At 50.5% G+C, this 21,559-nt stretch overlaps 4 protein-coding genes across 11 annotated transcripts; 2 read left to right on the top strand and 2 right to left on the bottom strand.

Annotated features, from left to right (window-relative positions):
- The first annotated feature begins 1,174 nt into the window (after positions 1 to 1,174).
- med11 (mediator complex subunit 11) lies at positions 1,175 to 2,597 on the top strand. The gene is made up of 3 exons (XM_061668894.1): positions 1,175 to 1,377; positions 2,050 to 2,180; positions 2,241 to 2,597. Exons 1-3 carry the CDS (start codon positions 1,218 to 1,220, stop codon positions 2,397 to 2,399), a joined length of 450 nt encoding a protein of 149 aa, XP_061524878.1. The 5' UTR covers positions 1,175 to 1,217; the 3' UTR covers positions 2,400 to 2,597.
- Positions 1,284 to 11,352, bottom strand: arrb2b (arrestin, beta 2b). 2 transcript variants are annotated; one of them, XM_061668886.1, is made up of 8 exons: positions 7,533 to 11,352; positions 5,778 to 5,848; positions 4,918 to 5,065; positions 4,758 to 4,833; positions 3,843 to 3,926; positions 3,460 to 3,732; positions 2,853 to 2,899; positions 1,284 to 2,772 (listed from the first exon to the last, which is right to left on the bottom strand). In XM_061668886.1, exons 1-6 carry the CDS (start codon positions 7,876 to 7,878, stop codon positions 3,462 to 3,464), a joined length of 996 nt encoding a protein of 331 aa, XP_061524870.1. In that variant the 5' UTR covers positions 7,879 to 11,352; the 3' UTR covers positions 1,284 to 2,772; positions 2,853 to 2,899; positions 3,460 to 3,461. The 2 variants fall into 2 exon arrangements, with proteins under 2 accessions (XP_061524870.1, XP_061524871.1); XM_061668887.1 differs by lacking the exon at positions 3,460 to 3,732.
- Positions 7,680 to 11,698, top strand: cd99l2 (CD99 molecule-like 2). 5 transcript variants are annotated; one of them, XM_061668888.1, is made up of 11 exons: positions 7,680 to 8,127; positions 8,908 to 8,961; positions 9,180 to 9,200; positions 9,280 to 9,315; positions 9,398 to 9,475; positions 9,698 to 9,766; positions 9,840 to 9,893; positions 9,958 to 10,077; positions 10,145 to 10,210; positions 10,625 to 10,742; positions 10,820 to 11,698. In XM_061668888.1, the coding sequence occupies exons 1-11, from the start codon at positions 8,031 to 8,033 to the stop codon at positions 10,980 to 10,982; spliced, it is 876 nt and encodes a 291-aa protein (XP_061524872.1). In that variant the 5' UTR covers positions 7,680 to 8,030; the 3' UTR covers positions 10,983 to 11,698. The 5 variants fall into 5 exon arrangements, with proteins under 5 accessions (XP_061524872.1, XP_061524875.1, XP_061524877.1 ...); XM_061668891.1 differs by lacking the exon at positions 9,840 to 9,893; XM_061668893.1 differs by lacking the exon at positions 10,625 to 10,742 and having other exon boundaries at positions 10,820 to 10,962.
- Positions 11,449 to 21,477, bottom strand: mtmr1a (myotubularin related protein 1a). 3 transcript variants are annotated; one of them, XM_061668878.1, is made up of 19 exons: positions 21,299 to 21,477; positions 19,533 to 19,632; positions 19,300 to 19,369; positions 18,856 to 18,956; positions 18,667 to 18,733; positions 18,492 to 18,586; positions 17,882 to 17,989; positions 17,723 to 17,821; positions 17,564 to 17,647; positions 17,188 to 17,337; positions 15,453 to 15,641; positions 15,137 to 15,322; positions 14,902 to 15,060; positions 14,782 to 14,829; positions 13,556 to 13,648; positions 13,366 to 13,479; positions 13,258 to 13,301; positions 13,048 to 13,180; positions 11,449 to 12,831 (listed from the first exon to the last, which is right to left on the bottom strand). In XM_061668878.1, exons 1-19 carry the CDS (start codon positions 21,379 to 21,381, stop codon positions 12,667 to 12,669), a joined length of 2,088 nt encoding a protein of 695 aa, XP_061524862.1. In that variant the 5' UTR covers positions 21,382 to 21,477; the 3' UTR covers positions 11,449 to 12,666. The 3 variants fall into 3 exon arrangements, with proteins under 3 accessions (XP_061524862.1, XP_061524863.1, XP_061524864.1); XM_061668879.1 differs by lacking the exons at positions 19,300 to 19,369; positions 21,299 to 21,477 and having other exon boundaries at positions 19,533 to 19,578; XM_061668880.1 differs by lacking the exons at positions 18,492 to 18,586; positions 18,667 to 18,733; positions 18,856 to 18,956; positions 19,300 to 19,369.
- Positions 21,478 to 21,559: the final 82 nt, after the last annotated feature.

Below are 21,559 nucleotides of genomic sequence, written 5' to 3'. Positions count from 1 at the left end.
CCCTCCAAGTTCCTTTCCTGGATGCCGTACTTACCCATCACTTCTTCATCACCCCTATTTCCTTCACCAACACGTCCATTCCAATCTGCACCAATCACGACTCTCTCTCTGTCTGGGATGCTCAGAACGACTTCGTCGAGCTCCTTCCAGAATTTCTCTTTCACCTCGAGGTCACATCCTACCCGTGTGGCACAGCCGCTAATCACGTTACACATAACACCCTCAATTTCAAGTTTCAGCCTCATCGCTCCATCTGATACTCTTTTCACCTCCAAGACATTCTGAGCCAACTCTTCAATTAAAATAACCCCGACTCCATTTCTCTTCCCATCGACACCATGGTCAAATAATTGAAACCCTGCCCCTAAACCTCTAGCCTGACTGCCTTTCCACCTGCTCTCCTGGACACACAGTATATCAACCAACTCCCGAGATTTAAGAAATGAAAAGCAGACAATATAGGACAATATTTAACTCCAAAAAACAAAAAAGAGGAAAAACCGTAGTTTTAGCTCATTTGTTTTTTATTATTTAAAATCCCACGAGCTGTCTCTCATTTGTATTCTCTTATGTATGAATGACAACTGTCCGTCTGTTTCCTTGTAAATTGTGTTTTTTTTTTCAATTAAGATTGTTTAAAATGATCACCATCATCATATTAAATGTCATTAGGAATAGAATCCTCCTCCTCATCATCCTCATACCATTTGAAATGTCAAAACTGCGTTATGGACAAATCGATTGGAAGAAAATGTGCCTCAATTGTGAATTCTCAAATACGATTATCGACAATCTCTCAGTTGTATTTGATGAGACAAAATGATCAAGTGTGTTGTGCTTGGTTATTAATTTAGCCAGACGCACATATTTGACGTCTAAAACGGCACGCGAACAAATTGAAACGGAGTGAAATAATGATGATCCCAATCGTCTGACTTCATGCACAAATGGTTTCGGTTTGTGATCTGGGCAATATGTTCAAATAAAGCAAAAAACAAAACCACACACACAAAAAAAGACCACGGGCAATATGGGAAGGCCTGTTTTGAAAATAAAGCAAAAACGCAAAACCGTGGGGGCGGGCGCAACGACTTCTTCTCCGCCATCTTTACCGGAGGCAAATCTCCGCCTGCAAACGACGAAGGAAGAAATGTGCATCGCTCGCCTGCTTTTTGTCTGAGAGGGCGACCCGTAGAAAAGCCTCAAGATGGCGGCCAATGTACGCATGCGCAGTATGGCTTACTGGCAGCGCCCGCAATATATTGGGAGTTTTTTGGGCGGACTTGACGACTTTGAAGCGTTTGTTGATGGCGAACGAGCGCCTGCGAGCTCTGGAGGAGGTGGAGAAGGAGATCGCCATGGTGCTGCAGTGTGCCGGTGAGCTCCCATCGCCAATTATTGAGTCAAAAATGAAAGAGACAACACCCACAAAGCGTCATTGGATTTCATCATAAAAGAAATATCCTGAACAACAAAACAAACTCAATAAGAATCAGGCTGGAAAGGCATTGGAAGTCGTCAGACTTTGCCAGTGGCTCGCTCACACATTTGCAGACATGGTTCAGAAACGAAGGTCTTCTTGAATTTCAGTTTCTGTCATTTAGGTGAAGTTCAAAGTCGTCTTACAACAAGAACAACAAATCCGTGACACACAATCAAAACAATCCACGTAGGAGGTTGGGGGGTTTTCTCATCGTCGTTCAAGGTTTTTGTTTTCCTCATCCTCAATTTGGCTAAAGTCGGAACCATTTTAGTTCATTTGTACAATTAATCCACAAACTAACTCCTTTTGATGTAATGCTCCAGCATTTCGCAGTGGTTCTTCGTTTTTTTTTTTTTTTTTTTTTTTTAAAAAAAGGTTCCCCTCAGTTGGGTGTTTTCTGGATACTAGAATCGAATGATGGAACTGACATCACAAAGTATTTTACGTCGCGTTGTCATAGCAGCGAATTGGACAGATTGTCATGACATTGTTTCAATCAAATCAGGTTTTCACTTGCTGAGCCAAAATATGAATCACAATGTACGGTGTCCGCATTTGCTCCGCAGGCAACATCCTGATGGAACTTTCCAAAGACAAACACAACGCCAGCCTGCTGGACAGACAGCTGGTCCAGTTCCAGAGCTCAGTCAACCGAGTGGAGGGCGAACTGAGCGGCCAAATCCGCTACCTGACACAGGTAACGCGCGCGCACGCCACCTTTCCGTGGGTGAACACTCAGTGGAATTTCCCCCCCCAGGTTGCCACTGGCCAACCTCACGAGGGGTCCACCTACTCATCCAGGAAGGACTGCCAGATGGCACTCAACAGAGCAGAGTACGCCAAAGTCAAACTGGGAGAACTGGGCCGGACCTGCGAGGTGATGTTGGAGCAGCCGCCGCCATCGCAGCTAACATGAAGAGAGGACCACTTGTTTTCTTCATCTTTATTCAGACAAACGCTTGAATGAGACAACTCGCACCGTGAATGCTTTTGGACTGCACAAAGAGTCCGGTTACGAATTGGAATGCATCGATGTTCTCTGGTCAGCCGTTAAAACAAACCTCTCGATGCTGCGTGTTTGTGTACGAATAAACGCATTGCCACTGTGGCCTGGGCAGAGGCGCTGCTGCAATCCGACAGTAACCGTGGCGACCGCTAACAGAGGGGGTCGCCAAGTCTCGCAACGCCGGGTCGTCGACTTGAGGGGAAGAAGGTGAGGTGACGTGGACGAGAAAAGCTGGTTGGAGCTCAAGGACGCTCGCTTACGCGCCATCAAAAGCGACGATCCGCTGTAAAGCAGACAAATTGAATTGCGCTTTCATCCTGACAGTTGATGCAAATGAATCGAGATGATTTAGGTGTGCGTCACCTGGCTTGGGATGCATCCGAACAAAAGGAAGCTCCGCTGCCATGTCCCTACACACACACACAAAATGCAAGAAAAAAATACAACTCATACACTACAATATACAAATATTTACATTGAGGGACTCGCGATACTAATCTAATTTAATGAAGCACTGTTCATGTATTAAACATTCAACAAAGTGCTTTACAGAGCTAAAACAATTCAAATAGGAAATGTACAAAAACCCACACCTCCCATATAAATAGAAACCCCTGGGACAGTCACTGGATACATACCCATATAATAACTATTCATATAAAACACATCAATTTTGTTGGGGGGCATCATGTACAGACCCTTTCCAAAAAATTGGAATATCATGGAAAAGTTTCTTCCCATAATTGCATTCAAAAAGTGAAACTTTCACAGATTCTAGATTCAGGGCCCACCATTTCAAGTATTTATTTGTGTATTTTTACATAATTTGGGCTTCCAGCTCATAAAACCCACAAAATCAAGAAGTCCAAAAATTGGAATACTGTGAAGAAATCACCATTTACTTCTCATTTTTTTGCAGAAAAATAAGAAAGAAATGAGGGTCACATTAAAATCAATCCAAATACGGTACTTTCAAAACGATGCGTTCATCTTCAACGCTGGGCGGGGAATCACTGCCTGGATGCGCCGCGGCATTGAGGCCATCAGCCTGTGGCGGCGTTGCCGGGGAGTTACGGAAGCCCAGATTTCCTCGATGCTTGCTGTCAGTTCTTCTTTGTTTTTGGGTCTGATGCCCCTCACTTTCCTCTTGATAATACCCCATCGATTCTCAATGGGGTTTAGATCCGGCGAGTTGGCCGGGCATGTGCTATGATGCCGTATATTCACATTTTTTGGAAAGGGTCTACACTGGAGTAAGAGATGAACACCGGTCAGTGAGAGAACCGCGCCACATCCGAGACACTTTTCTCGGGTACCCACAATGCAATGCAAGCGCGTGACATGTTCACATACCCTCCAAGAGACAACACCAGCTCGACTTTGACCCCGTAGGACACCACGATGCTCAACATCTCCGTGTTGCGACCTCCTTTCGTTCTGAAACACACACGCGTGTACGCATCTCATTCATTTGCAATACATACACGTGCGTGCACGTACGTGGCGCTGGAGGCCAGGCCTCTCTTCTGCCGATTGCCGCCCACGCGGGGCGTCAGCGTGTACACCTGGCAGAAGGTGGAGCTGGCGCAGACCTGCTCGCTGATCAGCGGTCGAAGACAACACGAATACACGTCACGTACGTTGCATGTGGCTCACGTGCACTACTACAATCCACTACTGACGCATATAGTGGAGTAGTAATATTGTGACTGGAAAGTTTTTTTTGGGGGGGGGGGGGGGAGAAAAAAAAAATCACAAAATCCACAACACCAGGGTCGCTGATCGACAACATTAGGCGACCATGTCTACGAAAAGAGGGCACCCCAAAAAGCCTCAAGAAGCCACGTCCGACATTAAACAGCAAGACGGCCGTTTTGATTTTGGGGTGGATCGCGGGACCGGTGCTCAAACGAGGGCCGAAGGAAAGCGGGCGCGTGCCGCTTCTTTTGGGAAGCTTTTTCCTACAATGTGGGCGCAGCATGCTGCTGAGGTTTTACAATTGTTTGAAAAACTAAAAAAAAAGGCGCCAGGGCCTGTTCTTTGCGGCTTGCAGCTTCCCTGGTTTTTATTCTTATTTCCTTTGATGTATTCTCCTCATGTCTTGCAAACAAGCAACAAACTTTAGTAACGCATCGGTCGCTCGTACGGCGAGCATTCGGCACCGTTGTCGACCGGGCCACGGGACACTTGTGCTGAGCCTTGGAGAACAGACAGATGTCGGCGTACTGGCGCACTGGAAAGGAAGAAGAACACCGAGGGAGCGGGCACCTGCGATCTTCACCGTCTTGCTGGAGTAGTTGGAGACGTGGACGCTGACGCTGATGCGCTCGCCGTGGTAGTACCGCTGGAGGGGGCACAGGAGCTGAGATGATTGATTGTCACAAGCATCTTGGGGCGCAAAATTTTCAACGTTGGAAATACTCCATACCTTCAACTCCAATGACAAGTTTCCAATTTGGAATTTCCTTCAAGGTGTCACCTCCTTGTCGAGCGACACCTCCAGGTGCAGCGGTCTCTCGGGGCCTTTGTTCTCTGGGGCGTACCGCGCCTTCCGGATCACCAGATGCACAGAGTTCCTGGGAGACAGCCAAAGAAAAAAAGAACAACAAAAAAAACCCAATTGGAGGCGTCGCCAGCGTCCATCCGTTTCAGGCAACCTTTGGTGGAGCTTCTCGCCCGCCGTCTCGGCGCAGTAGGCCAGCAGCTCGAAGTACACGCCGCACGCCTCGCCCGTGTCCTCATGTCCGGGCCAAAAGCCCAAAGGCGGAAGGGGTGCGCGTGTCGGCCCAGCTTGCGGAGCAGCTTCTCCTGGAGGAAACTCGGCGGCTCCTGTTCACCCACACGAGGGAAGGCCTGGACGGCGCCGACGTAGAGAACTTTCCGGAAGGAAAGGCCCAGGACGTCCACGTCCTCCCGACCTCAACGAAACACGCAGGCCATGCTCACAAATACTGCAGAACAAACCAAGACTTGCGCTACGTTCTTCAGCAGTTGACTCCAGGCTTGTTGTTTTTCTTCCCTACCAATTCAAACGAGTGTAGCAGGCCCGAAGTGTTCATCAAAAACGAGACAAAATATTATTGTCAACCAACGTCACACTTCGCTTGAATACAATTCAGTATAAAAAAATGGACTTAACGATTCTATTCAAATGTAGTGCATATAAAAGTTCAGTTGGAGAATTATACCCAAATAAAAGCTGAAAAACAAACAATTATTTTGCGAATGTATTGTAACTAAAAATGAAAGAAAACTGAAGTGTACTTGGGCAGTGATTCTTTCACGTACCACTAGAGGGAGCCCGCGTCGCACTCTTTCACGTACCACTAGAGGGAGCCCGCGTCGCACTTGGAGAATCACTGCCACTCAGCATGTCACAAGGACAAGAAAAACAAATGCGCATTGCATTGAAGCACAAATGCATAGTCACGACATCAATCACATATATAGTGGATATTAAAAGTGCGCACACCCCTGTTCAAATGCCAGGTTTGTGTGAAACAGAAGAATGAGCACTATTGACACCAGCTTTTCTCAAACTGGTCCTCGCACCACTCGTGGCTATGCAAAATCAATCACTACCTTAGTACAGTTCAGTTGCATTTCACTATCGTACAATAAATTGCCTTTGATTTTTTTTAGACATTTCTATTTTGGTTCAATGTCAGTGTTTGTGCAATACAGTTTAATGGAATCATTGACGATTTGGTATTTTTTGTGAAAACTGGGAAATATTCATCCCTCCGTCCATTTTCCATAGCGCTTCTCTTCACTCGGGTCGCGGGCGTGCTGGCGCCGATCCCGGCTGACTCTGGGCGAGAGGCGGGGGCACGCCCGGAACTGCTCGCCGGCCAATCGCAGGGCACATAGAAACAGACAACCATTCGCACTTGCGGGCAATTTAGAGTCTTCAATTAACCTCGCGCGGATGTTTTTGGGGTGTGGGAGGAAAGCCGAGTACCCGGAGAAAAGCCACGCAGGCACGGGGAGAACACGCAAACTCCACGCAGGCCAGGCCGGATTTGAACCTGCAACCTCACAACTGTGAGGAAGAGGTGATTTAATCAACATTTCCAAAAATAATGTCTGCAATCTGCGTCATTTTTTAAGTGTGCTAACATTTTGAGCACCTACCGCTAACTCGCATTAGCCATTCCTAGGATGCCGAATGCTAAAGATTAGATGACATTACATACAAATTTGTAAGCGGGAAGTATATTATTGATAGTGCGCTGTGATGATACGTTTGCATCCGCAACACTGCATGTAGAGTATGTGAAAGGGTTAGGGCTAACCTGAACCTTTCCAAGGCGAGGACGCCACTCGTCTCTCATTTGAAAAATAGTCGCCAGAGAAAATGTCACCGAGTTGGCAACATCGCAGACTAAACATTTGACGGTGACAACTCAAAGTCAACGTAAAACCCTGGCCTGAATGTTCTGAACGCCCTTTTCCACACCGCACTCGGGTGGAGCAGCTGCATTCGGCCTCCTCAATTCTTTGATCGCTAGTGAGCGAGCACGCCAAAAGCGAGCAAGCTGACAAAAGAGCAAATGAGTTGAGAGCACATCCCCTCGTTAAACAAGAAGACATGCACGCCAATATGTGCAGGTTACATTTGCTTTGGGTTTTTTTAACGTCCCAAAAACTTTGTGACTTATTCTTTTTCTTTGCAAACATTTGAAACCCAAAAGTCGTCAAGTGTGAGCAATGACGTTTCCGATGTGTCTCGTGTTTTATTTTGTTTGAAGTTTTTCTTGCGATTTCTCTCTTGTACTTTTCGTGACGTCATTTCTCAGCCATCCCAAAGTATCCAAAGATCCTTAAACATCTGGGAGTGCAAACTCAGCATTTTCCCCCGAAATCACACAATCAGCTTCAAAAGCTTAAATATGTTACTGTTGAGCCTCGAAAGGGGGTTTGGAGCTTGGGAGGGGGCCACGCTGTTTTCCACCTCACTTGTTGCAGAAGCATTTAAGGCTCGGTGACGCGGAAAGTGCTGGAACGAGCAAACAACGATTGGGCGTTTGGCAGGTCTCCTACCTGCTGGCCGCTGGGTCGCCCACGTCGTGGCTGCTTGGCTCGGGTCGGGTCGGGTCGGGTCGGGTCTGCGTGTCTGGGTCACGCGCGGGCTTGGGGCGCGCTTTTGGGCTCGTGTCCGCCGGCCGCCAATGCCAAAGGCCACGCCCACCGAGCAAACTGAGGAAATAAAATGGAAAGTCAAAACGCTTAGCAAAAATAGCTGCGCATTGCGTACTGTCCGAAACGCAACATGTATGAGGATTGTCCTTCTGCCCACTTCAACGTCTGAAAATCCAGTAGTTGGGATTTGACCGTGGCTCGGTTCCCATTGTTCGTGGATTTCTTCCTGTCGATGGGGGAACAACATAACAAGGCTTCGAGCGTTTTCGGAAACGGCGTCACCCGCCAAGGCTTTTATTTCGAAAGGACGCGCCGGAAGCGTCTGGGTGCGCGAAGGGACACGTCCCTAAAAGCTCCAGCTTGATTCGTCCCGCGGCTCGCGGACGGTTCGATTCGGTCATGGCTCGCGGAGGTTCGCCGTCGCTGCTGCTGCCGCCGACGACGACGACGACGACGACGATGCTGCTGCTGATGCTGCTGATGCTCGCCGTGCAAGGTAAACCGCAACATAAACAAGAATCTGAAGAATAGGCGCCCGTTGTCCTGCGCATGCGTGCTGCTTTCTGCCGCACCGCCGGCCCACGAGAGAATGAACGGTCCTGTCGGTCTCTTGTGGATTATTCACTGGAAACAAAGCAAGTCCTTTGAATTGATTGAATTCGAACACGTAGATCGGGTGCGAATGATCCATCCATCCATTGTCAACGCCGCTTATCCTGGTTAGGGTCGCGGGGCGCTGGAGCCTATCCCAGCTGACTTCGGGCCAAAGGCGGACTACACCCTGAACAGTCGCAGGGCACATATAGACACGGACAACCATTCACACCGTCACTGAGTGGGAACTGAACCCACGCTGCCCGCACCGAAATCAGGCGAGTGCACCACTAGAGGGTACGGATGATGATGATGATGATGATGATGATAATTGGATTATTTTCGAGGAGAGTTGACCGCATATTAACCATGTGCAACAGAAAATTAAGTACTTTTTTCAGTGTTGACTCTACATGAATAATCCGCTTTTTCAATGCCGTTGATGGCTTTTTGGCTTCCGCAAAGGAGGAGAATGACACCTATTGCCAATAATAATGAGTGGTGGCACTTCATGCTGCTAACAATGGTCCGTTGCGCCCCCTGTAGGTTGGGAGGGTGAGCAACAAGAAGGCACGCAAAAAGCTTTGCTGTTGTCCTTCCGTCAGCAGAAAGCAGGAGAACGACTGGCCGATGGCAGTTTTCTGGAACGGTGACCATTGACGTGATTTTGTTGTCGTTGCAGTGCGGCCTCAGGGTCTGGACCTGGCCGACGCGCTGGACCCCGCCGACGCTCAAAGTACGTACTGGAAAGTGAAGCGTTCCGACGCGCGCGGATCACAACATTCCGAACGTGGCCCATCGTCAGTGTCACTTTGAAACATGACATTTGCCAACATAGGAAGTCGCCGAGTTCAGTGTCATTTCTAGGCTTGCTCCAAATAGCAAACGCGAATATGTGCCTACACGTACGTGAATGTGACGCTTGTGACCTCATGTTGTGTCTGTTGCTCACAGCCACGCCGGCGCCATTGCCAGGTAACAAATACCACATCGTCGTTGTCGTCGTCGAGTCGTCATTCATTGAAATCATTTGTCGCACCGCCTCCCCCTACAGGCACCGGGGCTCCGAACAGGGCCAAGGGAAAACCAGGTAAGATGACGTCATCACAGCCAGCATGCGGCCGTCCAGCTCCCGTTTTTCTTTCTTTTGGCTTTCCGACGCTTCCCGCCAGCCGCCGGCGAATTGGACCTGGCCGACGCCCTGGACCCCGACAACGACATCGACCGGAACGAGGGGCCCCGACCCGGAGGTGGGTCAGCAAGCGTTAGGGTTAAGGTCAAGGTCAAAGGTTGAGGTGAGCGCTGTCCTCCCCAGACATCGCTATCTCCTCTTTCCTTTGTCGGGTGCACTCATTCCTCCTCCTGTTTTGGCCGCATTCAAACGTTTTTTTTTTTTTTTTCCCCCCTTCCAAGACACAAACACACAAACGCATCTTTTGACCTCTGACCCACTGTGGTGTGTGCACGTGCAGGAGGGTTTTCTGACAGCGACCTGATTGATGTCAGCAAAGACGACAGCTACAAACCCGACAAAGGCAAAGGTGACAACCCCCCGGCACTTTTAACCATCGCGGCAAACGGGCGCAGTCGTTCTTCATTTCGGGCGTTTTTCAGGCGGGCGACCGAGCGGCGATCGCGATCGTGTCGACCAACGCGGCGACAATAGCGGTAGGGCTTGCACTTTAAAGTTGACTTAGCAGTTTGCAGCGTGCCTGTGTGCGCATTTGTGCAGAGACCACCGCCGAGGTTGGCACCATCGCGGGCATCGTTAGCGCGGTGGGCGTGGCGCTGGCGGGCGCCGTCAGCAGCTACATCTCGTACCAGAAGAAGAAGCTGTGCTTCGGCATCCGGCGTAAGATTTCCCGCCGCGCCGTTTGCCAGGCTGGCACCCACAGCTTGCGTTTGCGTTTTCCTCTCAGAGAGTCTGAACGCGGAGACGGTGAAGGCCGACAATCCGGATGCTGTGCTGACAACAGAACCGCAAGGTCAGGAATATGAAGAAGGCTTATACATGAACAAATTCCAATTGGTACCTTTTTGCAAGATCAAACAATAATTATTCCGCTTTTTTTGTTGCCGTTCTGCATACGGTGGCGCCTTGAGATACAAGCCATCAGTTGGGACGATTTCTTGTTTAGACTTGCGATTCGAGCGCTCTATGGTGGCCGTAAACTCAACCCTCCTCAAGTCCCAAAAATTAATCCCACTCCCACTTCACAGACAGAAAACAGAGAATTACACCTTGTTTTTAAAACAAGCAAAGCGCTTCGGCGAGCTTAATGCTAACGCAAATGTGGTGGTGGTGTAATCCTTGATCACAAATGGTGCAGCAGCAGCAGCAGCAGCATGTAGACGCACAATACCAGTACTTAGTCATATGTTCTTTATCTTCTGCATAGAACAACCGATATTAGTGCCGTACTCACGAGCTGAGAGAGGATTAGAGACGTCTCAATGTAGGCGTTACTTTGAGCTCGAGGCAGCACACGTATATCAAGGCACTAGTAACCAACTAAGGTAACCTTCCTTGTATTGATTGACTTTGTTCCGTTTTGGAAGAGAGTCATTGTGGCCGTTTTGCTTTTGTTGTCCAGTCCAACAGACGCTTCCGGAGCAGGCCATCGCCGACAATGTTGTGTAACAACGCAGCGCAAACGAGTCAACGTGATGCTCGGCTTTCAGACGCTCAACGACGCGCGGTCTTCGCAATCCACAGTTCGGGTTTCTTTCCTGGAATATTTTGTAGTGTGTTATTGAGTTGCTGGCGCCCCAGTACAAAACATTTCTGTTCCTGTGCACTGACTGACAAGCGCTTTTGCGCTTCCTGCAAAATGTGACATTTTCACTCATTCATTAATTTATTGATACTTTTTCTGTGCTACTAGTGCAACTATCTCAGTGTTTTTTTTTTTACTTGTACATTTCTTTATCCTCCAACTATACTCACTCTTAATAGTGGACTAATATAGCACTGGTGGTGTGTGTGTGTGTGTGTGTGTGTGTGTGTGTATTTTGATCTCTTAGTAGCAAGCCGAATGCTGCGTGTTCCCATTTGCTGCCATCTTTTGACGACGAAAACCACAACAATTACACCATATTAGCCACTCGTCATGCTAATGATAAGAAGAATGTGTTTAACGTTTTGCTGACAGATGAATGTTTGTGTGTAAAGCTGTTTTCACGTCCACGCAACGGCTAAATAAAACGTTTGGCAAGACCGCTATTGAGACCGGGAGCTTTTATTCTCGTTTTGTGTGAAACATCGTACACAGAGCGGGACATAATGAGCGCAAAGAGAAAAGAGCGGCTTGGGAGCACGACGACGGCATCGGTTGGGCGAAGCTTCTCAAACTGCGCTCTGCAAAATCATCAATAGAGCGGGCGCAAAGCGACACGTGGGGAAGATGTCCGCCGGCCTACCTTGATCTGGGGCCAAGGGAAAGCTCGGATATGATAGCGACGTATAATCACAATTTCGTTTTTAAAAATAAAAACAAATCATTTTTAAGAGCATAAAGGTGTCTTTTTCCAGAATAAAGAATATTTTCACAGTTCTTGAAATACACTTCAAATATGACTTTCCATCATTGTTAAACTAACATTTCGATTACAATAATTTGGAAACACTTCTGATAACATTACGACCTCGAGGTCAGGTTAGCACATCTTTGTTCATGTAAAGATTAAAACTTCTTTCTTGAAAGCAATCCAACTTTCGCATCATGATTTTATAACAGTGCCTCTCTCCTTGAAAATAGAGAATACATTTTAATTGCTACGGCATCCGAGGATACACGCCGTCATGATGTTTGCCGTTTCAGAAATGTGTGAATGCGCTTCTCCAAAGCACGGAAGCGTCTCCCCATTGAGAGAACGAAGGTTCTCTCGGGTTTTCAGCTGAGCGCCATCAGCGCATCACGCGACTCAACAACAAGATCCGGAGGAGGCCCTGAGAGATTGACGCCGCAGTGAGCCCGCATTTTTGGAAAAATGTGTTGCTTGACTCAGTGGTTCCAGATCATATAATACAAACCCCAGAATTGCGAGTATCCATTCTCAAAAAAGTTCTACCCGCCTCGTACTTTGTATTTTAGTAGCTTTTGTTTTCTTAAACGGTAAATGCCTACCTTTGCGCATGCGTCAAACAAAACAGAACTGGACAATGTTTGCCATGCTCTGTGCGCATTGATACTTCTGTCCTTGGAAACAATTACTTAGTCTACGCAATTATAATTCCTGTCAAAATATTGGTAGCGCAGTGGTGCCCATATTTTTAGCCATGACTGTGCGCGCGCGCGCGCAAAGCACCTTACAAATTTACAGCTGAGCGTTTCCGTCATCTAGAAAACTAAGACACTAAATCCGATGCAGTGTATACTCCGGATTGAGAGTTCACGGTAAACACGCACAGAAACCTGTGGAGCAAATGCGTGTGCGTGCATCAGACCGCGCTGCGCAGCGCCGCGGTCCCAGTGGCGCAGTCGGGCGACGGCCGGCGCGGCGCCGCCGGAGAGTCGGCGCGCACTTCCCCGCGCAGCTCTTCCACCCGCCGCTCGAGTTCGGTCCGCAACAGCAGCAGATCCTTCAGCGACTGATGCGGCGGCACCTGCAAAGCAGAAACAGAACGCTTTTTCTTGAGCTTTCTGCTCTTTCGCAACATTGCAAGTCATTTTATCCGACTACAAATACAGAGCGAGCGAGAGAGCGCAAGCGACAGAGCGCGACACAGAAGACGAAGAAGGAAGGACAATACAGTTGGTACACTCGTGTTACGTGCTGGCATTTTCCGTTTGCTGGCTATGCGGAGTCTCGGGGTGCGCACCTGCGGTCTCGTGCGCGGGTTCCATCGCGCGTAGTAATTAGTCCACAGCTCCAGATGCCTGCAGGAGGCCAGCGGGCGGAGCACCCGCTGGCCGTCGCGGACGTACAGCGGGTTGCCGAAGTCCTCCAGCTGGCTGAGCACGGCGCAAGTAAAGAAGTCGCTGGTGATGAGAACGTCGCGAAGGCGTCGGCCCGGAGCGTGACCTCTTACCTGTTGATGTAGGACCACAGGGACGCCGTCCTGGTCCGGACCTCCTGGAGGGGACAAAGGGGAGTTAACGAGGCGCCCCGTCGGGCCGCCGGCGAGCGGAGCGCTCACCTGGGCCGCGCGCTCCCGCTCGCTGTCGCACAGGAAGGTTCCGAAGAGGCAGCTGTATAGGTGGTCCAGCAGCATGAGCAGGAAGAGCTCGTTGAACTCGAACGCCGCCGGGAACTGGACACACGGGGCGCGGCAACAACGCTCAACAACGCTCAACTTTTGGCTTTGAGGAAGAGCGGCCGCTGCGCACCTGCCGGGTCATCTGCCACACGCAGTCCACAAACTGGACAAAGAGCGGCGAGCGCTCCGAGTCGCCGCGGTCGACGTCGCCGTGGCCCACGCGCTGACGACACAGCACAAGACGGTGTCAAAAGGCTGCAAAATATTATTCCGGACAAAAAGGCCACTACTCACGGTAGTCGCGAAAGACGTCGTCATGGCAATAAAACAAAAGCGAGTCATCCCTACCTGAGCTTTGGGCCAATTAAAAGCTGACGTAGGAAATCGTGTCAATGTGACAGCCCTCCTTTCTCACGTAGAGTTGGGAAGGCAAACCCCCGTAAATATTTGCACCTCGCTGAGACATGCAGTACCCCAGGTAAAACGTGTCCGACTTTTGTGCCCAACGGAAAAATGGGCATCCTGACTGGCGATTGCCGCTTTCTCGTCACGCGCACAACACGGTGGAAACGAATCTGCTCATTTCATCATTCTCTTCATGGGAATTAAAGTTGCTTTTGGGGGGGGGGGAAGCACAAGAGCTGTCCAAAATGTGGCTTAATAAAGTGAGCGAATGGTTAAGGGCCTGTGCTTTTGTCAACTTGACAAGCTCCTCTCGGTTCCAGCCCTGTTGTCAGTGTGAGCGGCGTGTCAGCTCGCAACAGTGGATTTCATTTGCTCAAGTTCTTTTCAACGAAAGGTCCCGTATTGACTTTTTCTAGTATTTGGGACGTTAATATTGGTTCTACGGTGCTTCAGTAAACGTGAAATATGAATTCAAATGCGCCACACATTCCTGAGTTCCGGATGACTTTCCGCTGAGAGGCCAGAAACCGGCCCGTTGGAATTTCTCCGCCCCCGAGCCAACGCTGTCAACGTAAACACGTGTGCTCTCACGAGACTGAGGTAACCAATCAGAGGAAAGGGGGCGGTCTTAGGCAAATCTGGACAAAGCGGATGCCAAACAGGGCTTAAACACAAGTAGCTGTCAGAGGGGCCTTTTCTGGTGTTTGTTTGAATGAAATGGGCACTTTTCGTGGAGAAGTCCATGATAGAGAGTCACCCTATGGAGGTCGAATGAGGCAAACTACGGGACCCTTTAACAGGTGGTGAGTATCGAGGTGACTAAATCTTTCCCGCGGCAATTTCGGGGTGCACACGGTAGCTCTGTTCAATCGCCGCCAGGATTCCGAGGACCGTCCCCGAACGCCCGAACCCGTCGCGTCCGTGACGGGGATGCGGGCCGAGTGTACTTACGGCGGCAAACTTGTGTCCGAAGCCGATCCACTCCTTCTCCACGAGAACCTAGGAGAAGAGCAAGAACAGAGTGAAGGCGGGACCCGCCCTCGCTCGGCGCGGAGAAGGACGGCGGCGGACCTGGAACCCTCGGAGCGTGCGGTAGTGTCCGTCCAGCATGAGCATGGCCAGAGACGTCAACTGAGCCGTCCGGTCCCAGCCGTCACCGCAGTGGACCAGCACCGACGTCTGCGCGCGCTCCAGCTTGGACGCCACCTGCGACGCTCCGCGCAGCAGCAGCTAACAAACACCGCCGGCCGACAGGAAAAAACGGAGCGCGTGAGTGAGAGTCTTCGTGCATGTTGTCCTTGCGTACCCGTATGTAGCGAAGCCAGTGCGTGTGGTCAACATTGGAGTGCCAGCGCGCTTGGTGGATGGCGGGGTACACCACGTCCTTCAACTTCCGGAGGGACTCGCGCATCACGTGGATGTTGGGGATCTCCAGGAAGTTGAGTTCCACGTTGGCGTAGAAGCTTTCGCTCTCGTAGCCGCCGTCCTTCGCCTGCAAGGACGACCGGCGGACCGCATCATCCGCCACGCCAAAAACGGTCGACAGGGTCCCGACGCATTCCGTGCGTTTTCCAGACATTCCAATGTCTGGAAAACGAGGGCACGTAAGAAGGCGTTTGTACTTTTTTGCTGCGTGCCTCGCTGAACCGTCGGGCGTCGAAGATGCTGAGCTTGTGGGACTGCGCGTTGGCGTCCACGACGATCTGGAGGAGGCGCTCGTCCTCCTTGCAGCGGCGGTCCGACGGGCCCACCAGGGGCTGGCCGCAGCGCACCAGGGCCGCCTGCGACTCGGGGTGGATCCACGACAACACCTTTAGGATGCAATTAAGGGGGCAGAGGGTGACACGGTTACAGCATTGACTTGCATCTAGATGCCACGCGAGCGTTCCGCACCTGGAAACTGCACAAGAAATGAGAAGATAACATCGTGCCTGTCAAGTTACATTTATTACGTTGTTATAGCTCTCAGTATCAACATTTATACAGTGGTGCCGTACGATGCGTTTAATTGGTTCTCAAATCATCTTTCCCCATTGATATGAGTGGAAATGCCATGAATCCGTTCCAGCCTCTTATAAGCATCTACCTCAACTCCTCTGAGCTCATCAATACTGCACTAAAATGAGTTGTCCTGTGAGTATTGTCATTCTGTTCGTAACTTTGACGGACAGAATTTCTGGGCGTAGCCGAGGCGTAGAGGGGGTCCGGTTCGGTGGCCTCAGTATCGCATCTCTGCTTTTTGCAGATGATGCGGTACTGGTTGGCTTCATCAAGCCGTGATCTCCAACTCTCACTGGAACGCTTCGCAGCCGGCCGGGATGAGAATCGGCACCTCCGAATCTGAGACCGTGGTCCTCGGTCGGAAAAGGGTGGCGTGCCCTCTCCGGGTCGGGGATGAGATCCTGCCCCAAGTGGAGGAGTTCAAGTATCTCGGGGTCTTGTTCACGAGTGAGGGAACCGAAAGAAAGAAAGTACAAGATCCCGGATACGAGCGGCCGAAAAGAGTTTTCTCCGTTAGGGTGTCCGGGCTCTCCCTTAAGAGAGTGGGGCGAGAAGCTCGGTCATCCGGGAGGATCTCAAGAGTAGAGCCGCTGCTCCTCCGCGTCGAGAGGAGCCAGACGGGGTGGCCGGGGCGTCCGATTCGGACGCCTCCCCGGCGAGGTGTTCCGGGCACGTCCCGCCGGGAGGAGACCCCGGGGACGACCCGGGACACGCCGGAGAGACTACATCTTTCGGCCGGCCCGGGAACGCCTCGGGATCCCCCCGGAAGAGCCGGATGAAGTGGCTGGGGAGAGGGAAGTCTGGGCATCCCCGCTGAGGCTGCTGCCCCCGCGACCCGACTCGGATAAGCGGTAGAAAACGCATGGAGTATTGTCATATGCTCAGCTACGCGTTCGAGCGACGTTTGTGTTCCGATAACCGTCGCTTAAAGGGTAGCGACGACGCTACGCGGATGCCAATTGTTCGCCCGTGCGTCTGTGGATTTCCAATTCCAAATGCTGGCGTTCATGTCGCGGAGGCTATGCTTACGTGACATTCACAAATGGTCTTTGTTTGACATCTTTAGTTTGACGGTCACCTTCAGCTGAGTGGCAATGAACAGCTTGAAGCCTCGTTTGTCAAAAATATGTATTCTATCTGGCAAACTGCTGCTCGTCGTGAAGTCAGCGGAGTTCACGGCCACCGGACAGCGCTCTCATCTCAAGTTTCTCAGCGCTCGCATCGCAAACAACCGGCCGACGGCTCATATCTGAAAAAGGTCATAAATCGTGTCGCTCGTATCTCGAGGCGCCGCAATATTGCGGGAAATGTCCGAGTTGTATCGTGGTTTGTATACTGTGCGGCGTCGAAGCCCACCGGAATGCGTCGTTTGGCTCGGAACGCCGCCACCCGCTCGACGTCCTGGTCCGAGATGTCGGCGGGGAGCACCAGCACGGCGGGGTACGTGTCGCACAGTTGGTAGGACGCGTTCAGTCGGCTGATGGTCCAGCTCTCGTTGGGGAGACCCTGAGGGGGAGCAAAGTTAACGGCACCTCTCGACCCCCCGTCAATTAGAATTTGGGGATATTTATTTCTTTTTTAAACAATTGTTTTTACTGTTATTGATCAAACTCGATTAAAATCACCCATACATACATTTGAATGAAGCACTCTTAAGAAAAAAAACAACGACATCATTGCTCCAAATAGTCCAGGACTTTCATCAAGTCGGAGAGGAGCGGAGAGTTCTTACCTGCCGTCGCCACTCGGCCAGCGGCTCGTAAACCTTCCAGCCGTCCACGGGGAAGCGCTGCTCGTAGCGGAAGGTGAATAAGGTCTGCAAGTGCACGCGGAAGATGTAGACATCGATTGCGACGCTACCTCCGCTTGTTCCACACTTCATTCGACTGACCATCTCACGGGAGAGCGGGAACGCTCGCGAGGTCAGCGTCTCCGCCACGTCCGCGCGGCCCGTCTCCGTCTCGTAGGCGAACCTCAGGCTCCTCAGGTCCTGCGGCGACACGTCGACACGTTTTGGCGCGGGTTCGCACGCGTGACAGGCGCTCGTTACCTTGCAGACCAGCTCCAGTCCCTCGGTGTTCTCGCCTCGGTCGGGAATGCACACGGTCTCCAGGCGGCTGACGACGCCCAGGTTCACGGCCAGAACAAATGGAGATTCCTGAATCCGAACACACCGTTTGACTGCAGGAAACCAAAAGCTTTGGAGCGCGTTTCAAAACTCAAACTTTCATCCAGAGGTTCAACTTGTGAAGAGTATGGCCAATTGCTGTCACATGAAGGCAGGCCCCTGCCAGAAATTCCTGAAGCATGTCACACTGCCGCATCAAGCAAGTCATCACAAAAAGCTGGGGCGATTTTGTAAACTGGAGACGGCAACCGGTGGCAAAAGTGCACGTGACCGCTGAAGTGCTGAAGACAAACTCAAGCAATCAATCAACGCGAGGATGATGAATGCTAGAACTAAGTGTAATGGAGGATTATATAGAATGTGCGCATGGGAAAAGGTAGGAAAAAAAATGGAATTGCAAAAATCTGTGCAACCGATGAGGATTGGACAGCGTGCCCTGAATGTGTGTGGGGAAAAACAACAAAAATGCTGCCTCACGTCCTTTAGGAGTGGCATATTTTATAAACACCGTCAAAGAGTAGACGTGCGCTACCCTTTCCATGCTGCTGAAGTAGAGCTTATAGTCCGTGATGGTCAGAGTGCCGTTGAGCAATCCGCTAAAGGGACAAATGTACGTCACGTCCTCCACTGCGCACAAAAAAACAAAAACAGAGTCGGTCACAACATACGACGACAAAAACGTTGTTGGGTCAACACTCGAAACTCACGGATCATCTGGATTTTTTCCCCCGGCAGGAGAGGAACCGCATTTGCTTTTTGCGTCATTTTCAGCCTCTGTGCCAGAAGGTTCCACACACAACACAGGAGCAGTCAGTGAGCCACTTATTGCACCGACACTTGCAGTACTTCTCAAACTGGGGGGTCCATTTTTAAACATGCCTTCCCGGCGCACGTACCCGACGACTCCTTCCTTCCGTAGCGTCGGCCCAATTCAAAGCTGTCCTCCGACTGGGACGCGTCATCGCGTAACTCTGACATCGGGATGAGATTGGCGCGCCTAATGGACAACATGGTGTCCGTAAACCATGTGATGTGGATTTAACCAATGAGTGAGCAGTGCGGTGACTTCAAAGAGCGTCCACACTTTGGTTGAGGTCTACCGCACTCCAGGCGCACCAAGAGTTCAACTGAATTCTCTACATTTTGAGCAAGGATAGTAACTTCACATGCATGCAAACAATAACATCTTAGCCTCTTCGGTCATTTCTTTAATTACAAGCAATTGGCAGGGATTATGCGGGAAAAATGTCACTGGACCCCAAAAGTTTGAAAAGCACTCTTTCTGGAAGACGGAGAGAGGCGTAAAGAGAAAGGCCAGAAAAAGAGAAGCCAACACTTGCCGACGCGTCGGTGGAATGCTCGGAGTCGGCGTCTCCAGTGGCGACGGAGACTCTCGTCCGAAGAATCCCGCTGCGTGTCCGTGGACCAAAAAGCGTCAGCGAGAGAGAGAGAGAGAGAGAGACAAATGTCGACAGGAAAGAAGGGGAAGGCAAAGCAATGTCGGAAACGGTTTAGCTGATACGCGGCTGCGCTGTGCCAAAAGTGCACAACAAACATCCACTTTGCATCGTACCTCGGTGGTGACGTCGGAGTTTGCAGACACTGCTGAGATGTGACTGGACAAGGTGGCTGCAATCAGTTGTTTACACCACTCCACGTGACCACCCGATGGACTGCACGCACGCGCACACACACACACACACTCGCGCGCCTTAGCTCTCCCCCATCGCGATCACAATAAATCAGTGCAAATGCACTTCCTTCATTGTGGAAAGTGCTGCGACACCCATCTTTAAAGCTGGGTCTAAAACCCAAGCGGCCAACTATCGGCCCCTCAGCATCCTACCGATCATCTCGAACGTGGCAGAAAAACGGATCGCTCGCCAACTGACCCGACACCTCGATAAAAGGCCCCTTCCCATTACATCCAATGCGGTTTGGATTCCGGGCCAACCGCTCCACTGAAACGGCGAGTTGCTTTTTCACTGAAAAGGTCAATAAGAGCCCATGTGTAGTAGCTCGATTTGTTGATCAGAAGAAAGCTTTAGCTGCTTTACTGATGAAGCTCTTATTTCAACTTCTCTGCTGACGATTTGAGTCCGATATTTCAAGCACAATACAGTGCGTTTCTGTCGACGGCATGAACAGTATGTATGATGCTCGCCAAACGACCATGTCTTTGATGGTGAAGAACTAGATTTGGCACCACCATTCAAGTGCCTTGGGATTGTACTGGACTCCGATCCCGCATTTGAGAAACCTCCAAAAAAGGTTCAACAGTTCAATTTAGCATACAGAACCTCAAACAAATCAGCCCCTTCATTACAAGGGATTCTACCTCCACTGTACGATCGCCTCTCAGAGTACCGCTCCACCGTTGGGTCGTTCGCTGGCATCGCTGTCCTCAAACCCCTTGAACAGCTTTGCAAAAAAAGCCATCATCGAGGTGTTTGACGAACAAACAAAAGATGTATGATCATTGTCCGATTTCACCTTGGACATTTTTAGAGCATTCGACAGCACTTGTCTGATCGACAAATATTGACATGGATTGGCGCCTCCTCCTCGAAGAGAGCGCAAGGTCAGCCGCTAGGGGGCACTGCCACGCGCAACCGAGAAAAAGATCCTTTGCCCATCAAGGGCCTGGCCAGCCGGAACGCACTGCCATTGCCGATGAGCAAAAGCCAGCCCGCCAGCTGAAAACCGGGTTCAAAAGTCAACCGACTGTGAACACGAGCTTTAAAGCGCACTCCTGAGAGTAAGGACGGTGGTCGTTTATGGATGGCCCTCGTCTGTTTATCTTTGCATGGAGTGAATCACCTTAACGTGTGGTATGTCCACGATGACGTTATATGTGATGACTGTATGCTCTGTATTCATTTTTTTGACTATTTTATTATTCCAAGTCTAATCTGAGCATGTTCATTAATGGTCACTGTCCCGTCAGTCAAGCAATATATGAAAGTGGGAAACAACGCTGCTTTGTGCAGACATAAACGCAGCCTTTTGGGACTCACGTACGCAGATTCCTTTTTCTTGTTTGCACTATTATTGCTTGTGGCGTTTTAGCCACCGTAAAACACATTGCTTTTGCCTTGCGCATGAAGTGCGCTGAAATAAATCCATCGATTGGTTGCGTGCGCAGGCAACGGGCCCAACGGGCGACGCTAAGCTAACACTTGATGCTAAGCATCTCATGTTGCTTTTCAAGCACGAAGACACACACGCGCTTCTCTTCAAATATAGCTCAACTAAGACGAGTCCACAAGGGACAAATCTAAGGTTCGGCAGGTTAAAAAAGGTCCAAATAAGAATGCGAATCCTTTCAAGTGAAATGACCTGTCTGGATCTTGTCCACTTTCGCCGCTGACGGTGGGCGAGCTCCAAGCTCCATTTGGGGCGGCTCCGAATCCGTCCGCCATCCCGCCCGTCACTTGCCTCTCCTCCTCGCGTGCGGGTTTTGGGGCAAAGGGGGCTCGGCCTCGCCGAGATCCGAGCGCACTAGAAACCAAAGGCTGCACGCCGCGACTTTGGCGAGATGCCGCTTTGTCCCAACCGGCCCCGAACGCGGCAGCCTCGCTCACAAGCCACGTGACACAG

This window comes from Phycodurus eques, chromosome 23 (genome assembly GCF_024500275.1).
Source record: "Phycodurus eques isolate BA_2022a chromosome 23, UOR_Pequ_1.1, whole genome shotgun sequence".
Classification (NCBI taxonomy): Eukaryota; Metazoa; Chordata; class Actinopteri; order Syngnathiformes; family Syngnathidae; genus Phycodurus; species Phycodurus eques.
This window is presented reverse-complemented; position numbering and strand designations above follow the sequence as displayed.

What these genes read in the sequence shown, in the direction of transcription:
- med11 (XM_061668894.1), top strand. Translation starts at nt 1,218, where the DNA reads ATGTACGCATGCGCAGTATGGCTTACTGGCAGCGCCCGCAATATATTG. An exon ending in CATGGTGCTGCAGTGTGCCG is followed by an intron (nt 1,378 to 2,049) that starts GTGAGCTCCCAT and finishes TTTGCTCCGCAG; the next exon opens with GCAACATCCTGATGGAACTT. An exon ending in AAATCCGCTACCTGACACAG is followed by an intron (nt 2,181 to 2,240) that starts GTAACGCGCGCG and finishes TTCCCCCCCCAG; the next exon opens with GTTGCCACTGGCCAACCTCA.
- arrb2b (XM_061668886.1), bottom strand. Translation starts at nt 7,878, where the DNA reads ATGTTGTTCCCCCATCGACAGGAAGAAATCCACGAACAATGGGAACCG. An exon ending in GACGCGGGCTCCCTCTAGTG is followed by an intron (nt 5,066 to 5,777) that starts GTACGTGAAAGA and finishes GCTGTCTCCCAG; the next exon opens with GAACTCTGTGCATCTGGTGA. An exon ending in ACTTGTCATTGGAGTTGAAG is followed by an intron (nt 4,834 to 4,917) that starts GTATGGAGTATT and finishes TGCCCCCTCCAG; the next exon opens with CGGTACTACCACGGCGAGCG.
- cd99l2 (XM_061668888.1), top strand. Translation starts at nt 8,031, where the DNA reads ATGGCTCGCGGAGGTTCGCCGTCGCTGCTGCTGCCGCCGACGACGACG. An exon ending in CACGCCGGCGCCATTGCCAG is followed by an intron (nt 9,201 to 9,279) that starts GTAACAAATACC and finishes CTCCCCCTACAG; the next exon opens with GCACCGGGGCTCCGAACAGG. An exon ending in GCTGACAACAGAACCGCAAG is followed by an intron (nt 10,211 to 10,624) that starts GTCAGGAATATG and finishes TCTTCTGCATAG; the next exon opens with AACAACCGATATTAGTGCCG.
- mtmr1a (XM_061668878.1), bottom strand. Translation starts at nt 21,381, where the DNA reads ATGGCGGACGGATTCGGAGCCGCCCCAAATGGAGCTTGGAGCTCGCCC. An exon ending in CTGTGGTCCTACATCAACAG is followed by an intron (nt 13,181 to 13,257) that starts GTAAGAGGTCAC and finishes CGCCGTGCTCAG; the next exon opens with CCAGCTGGAGGACTTCGGCA. An exon ending in ACCCGCGCACGAGACCGCAG is followed by an intron (nt 12,832 to 13,047) that starts GTGCGCACCCCG and finishes TCTGCTTTGCAG; the next exon opens with GTGCCGCCGCATCAGTCGCT.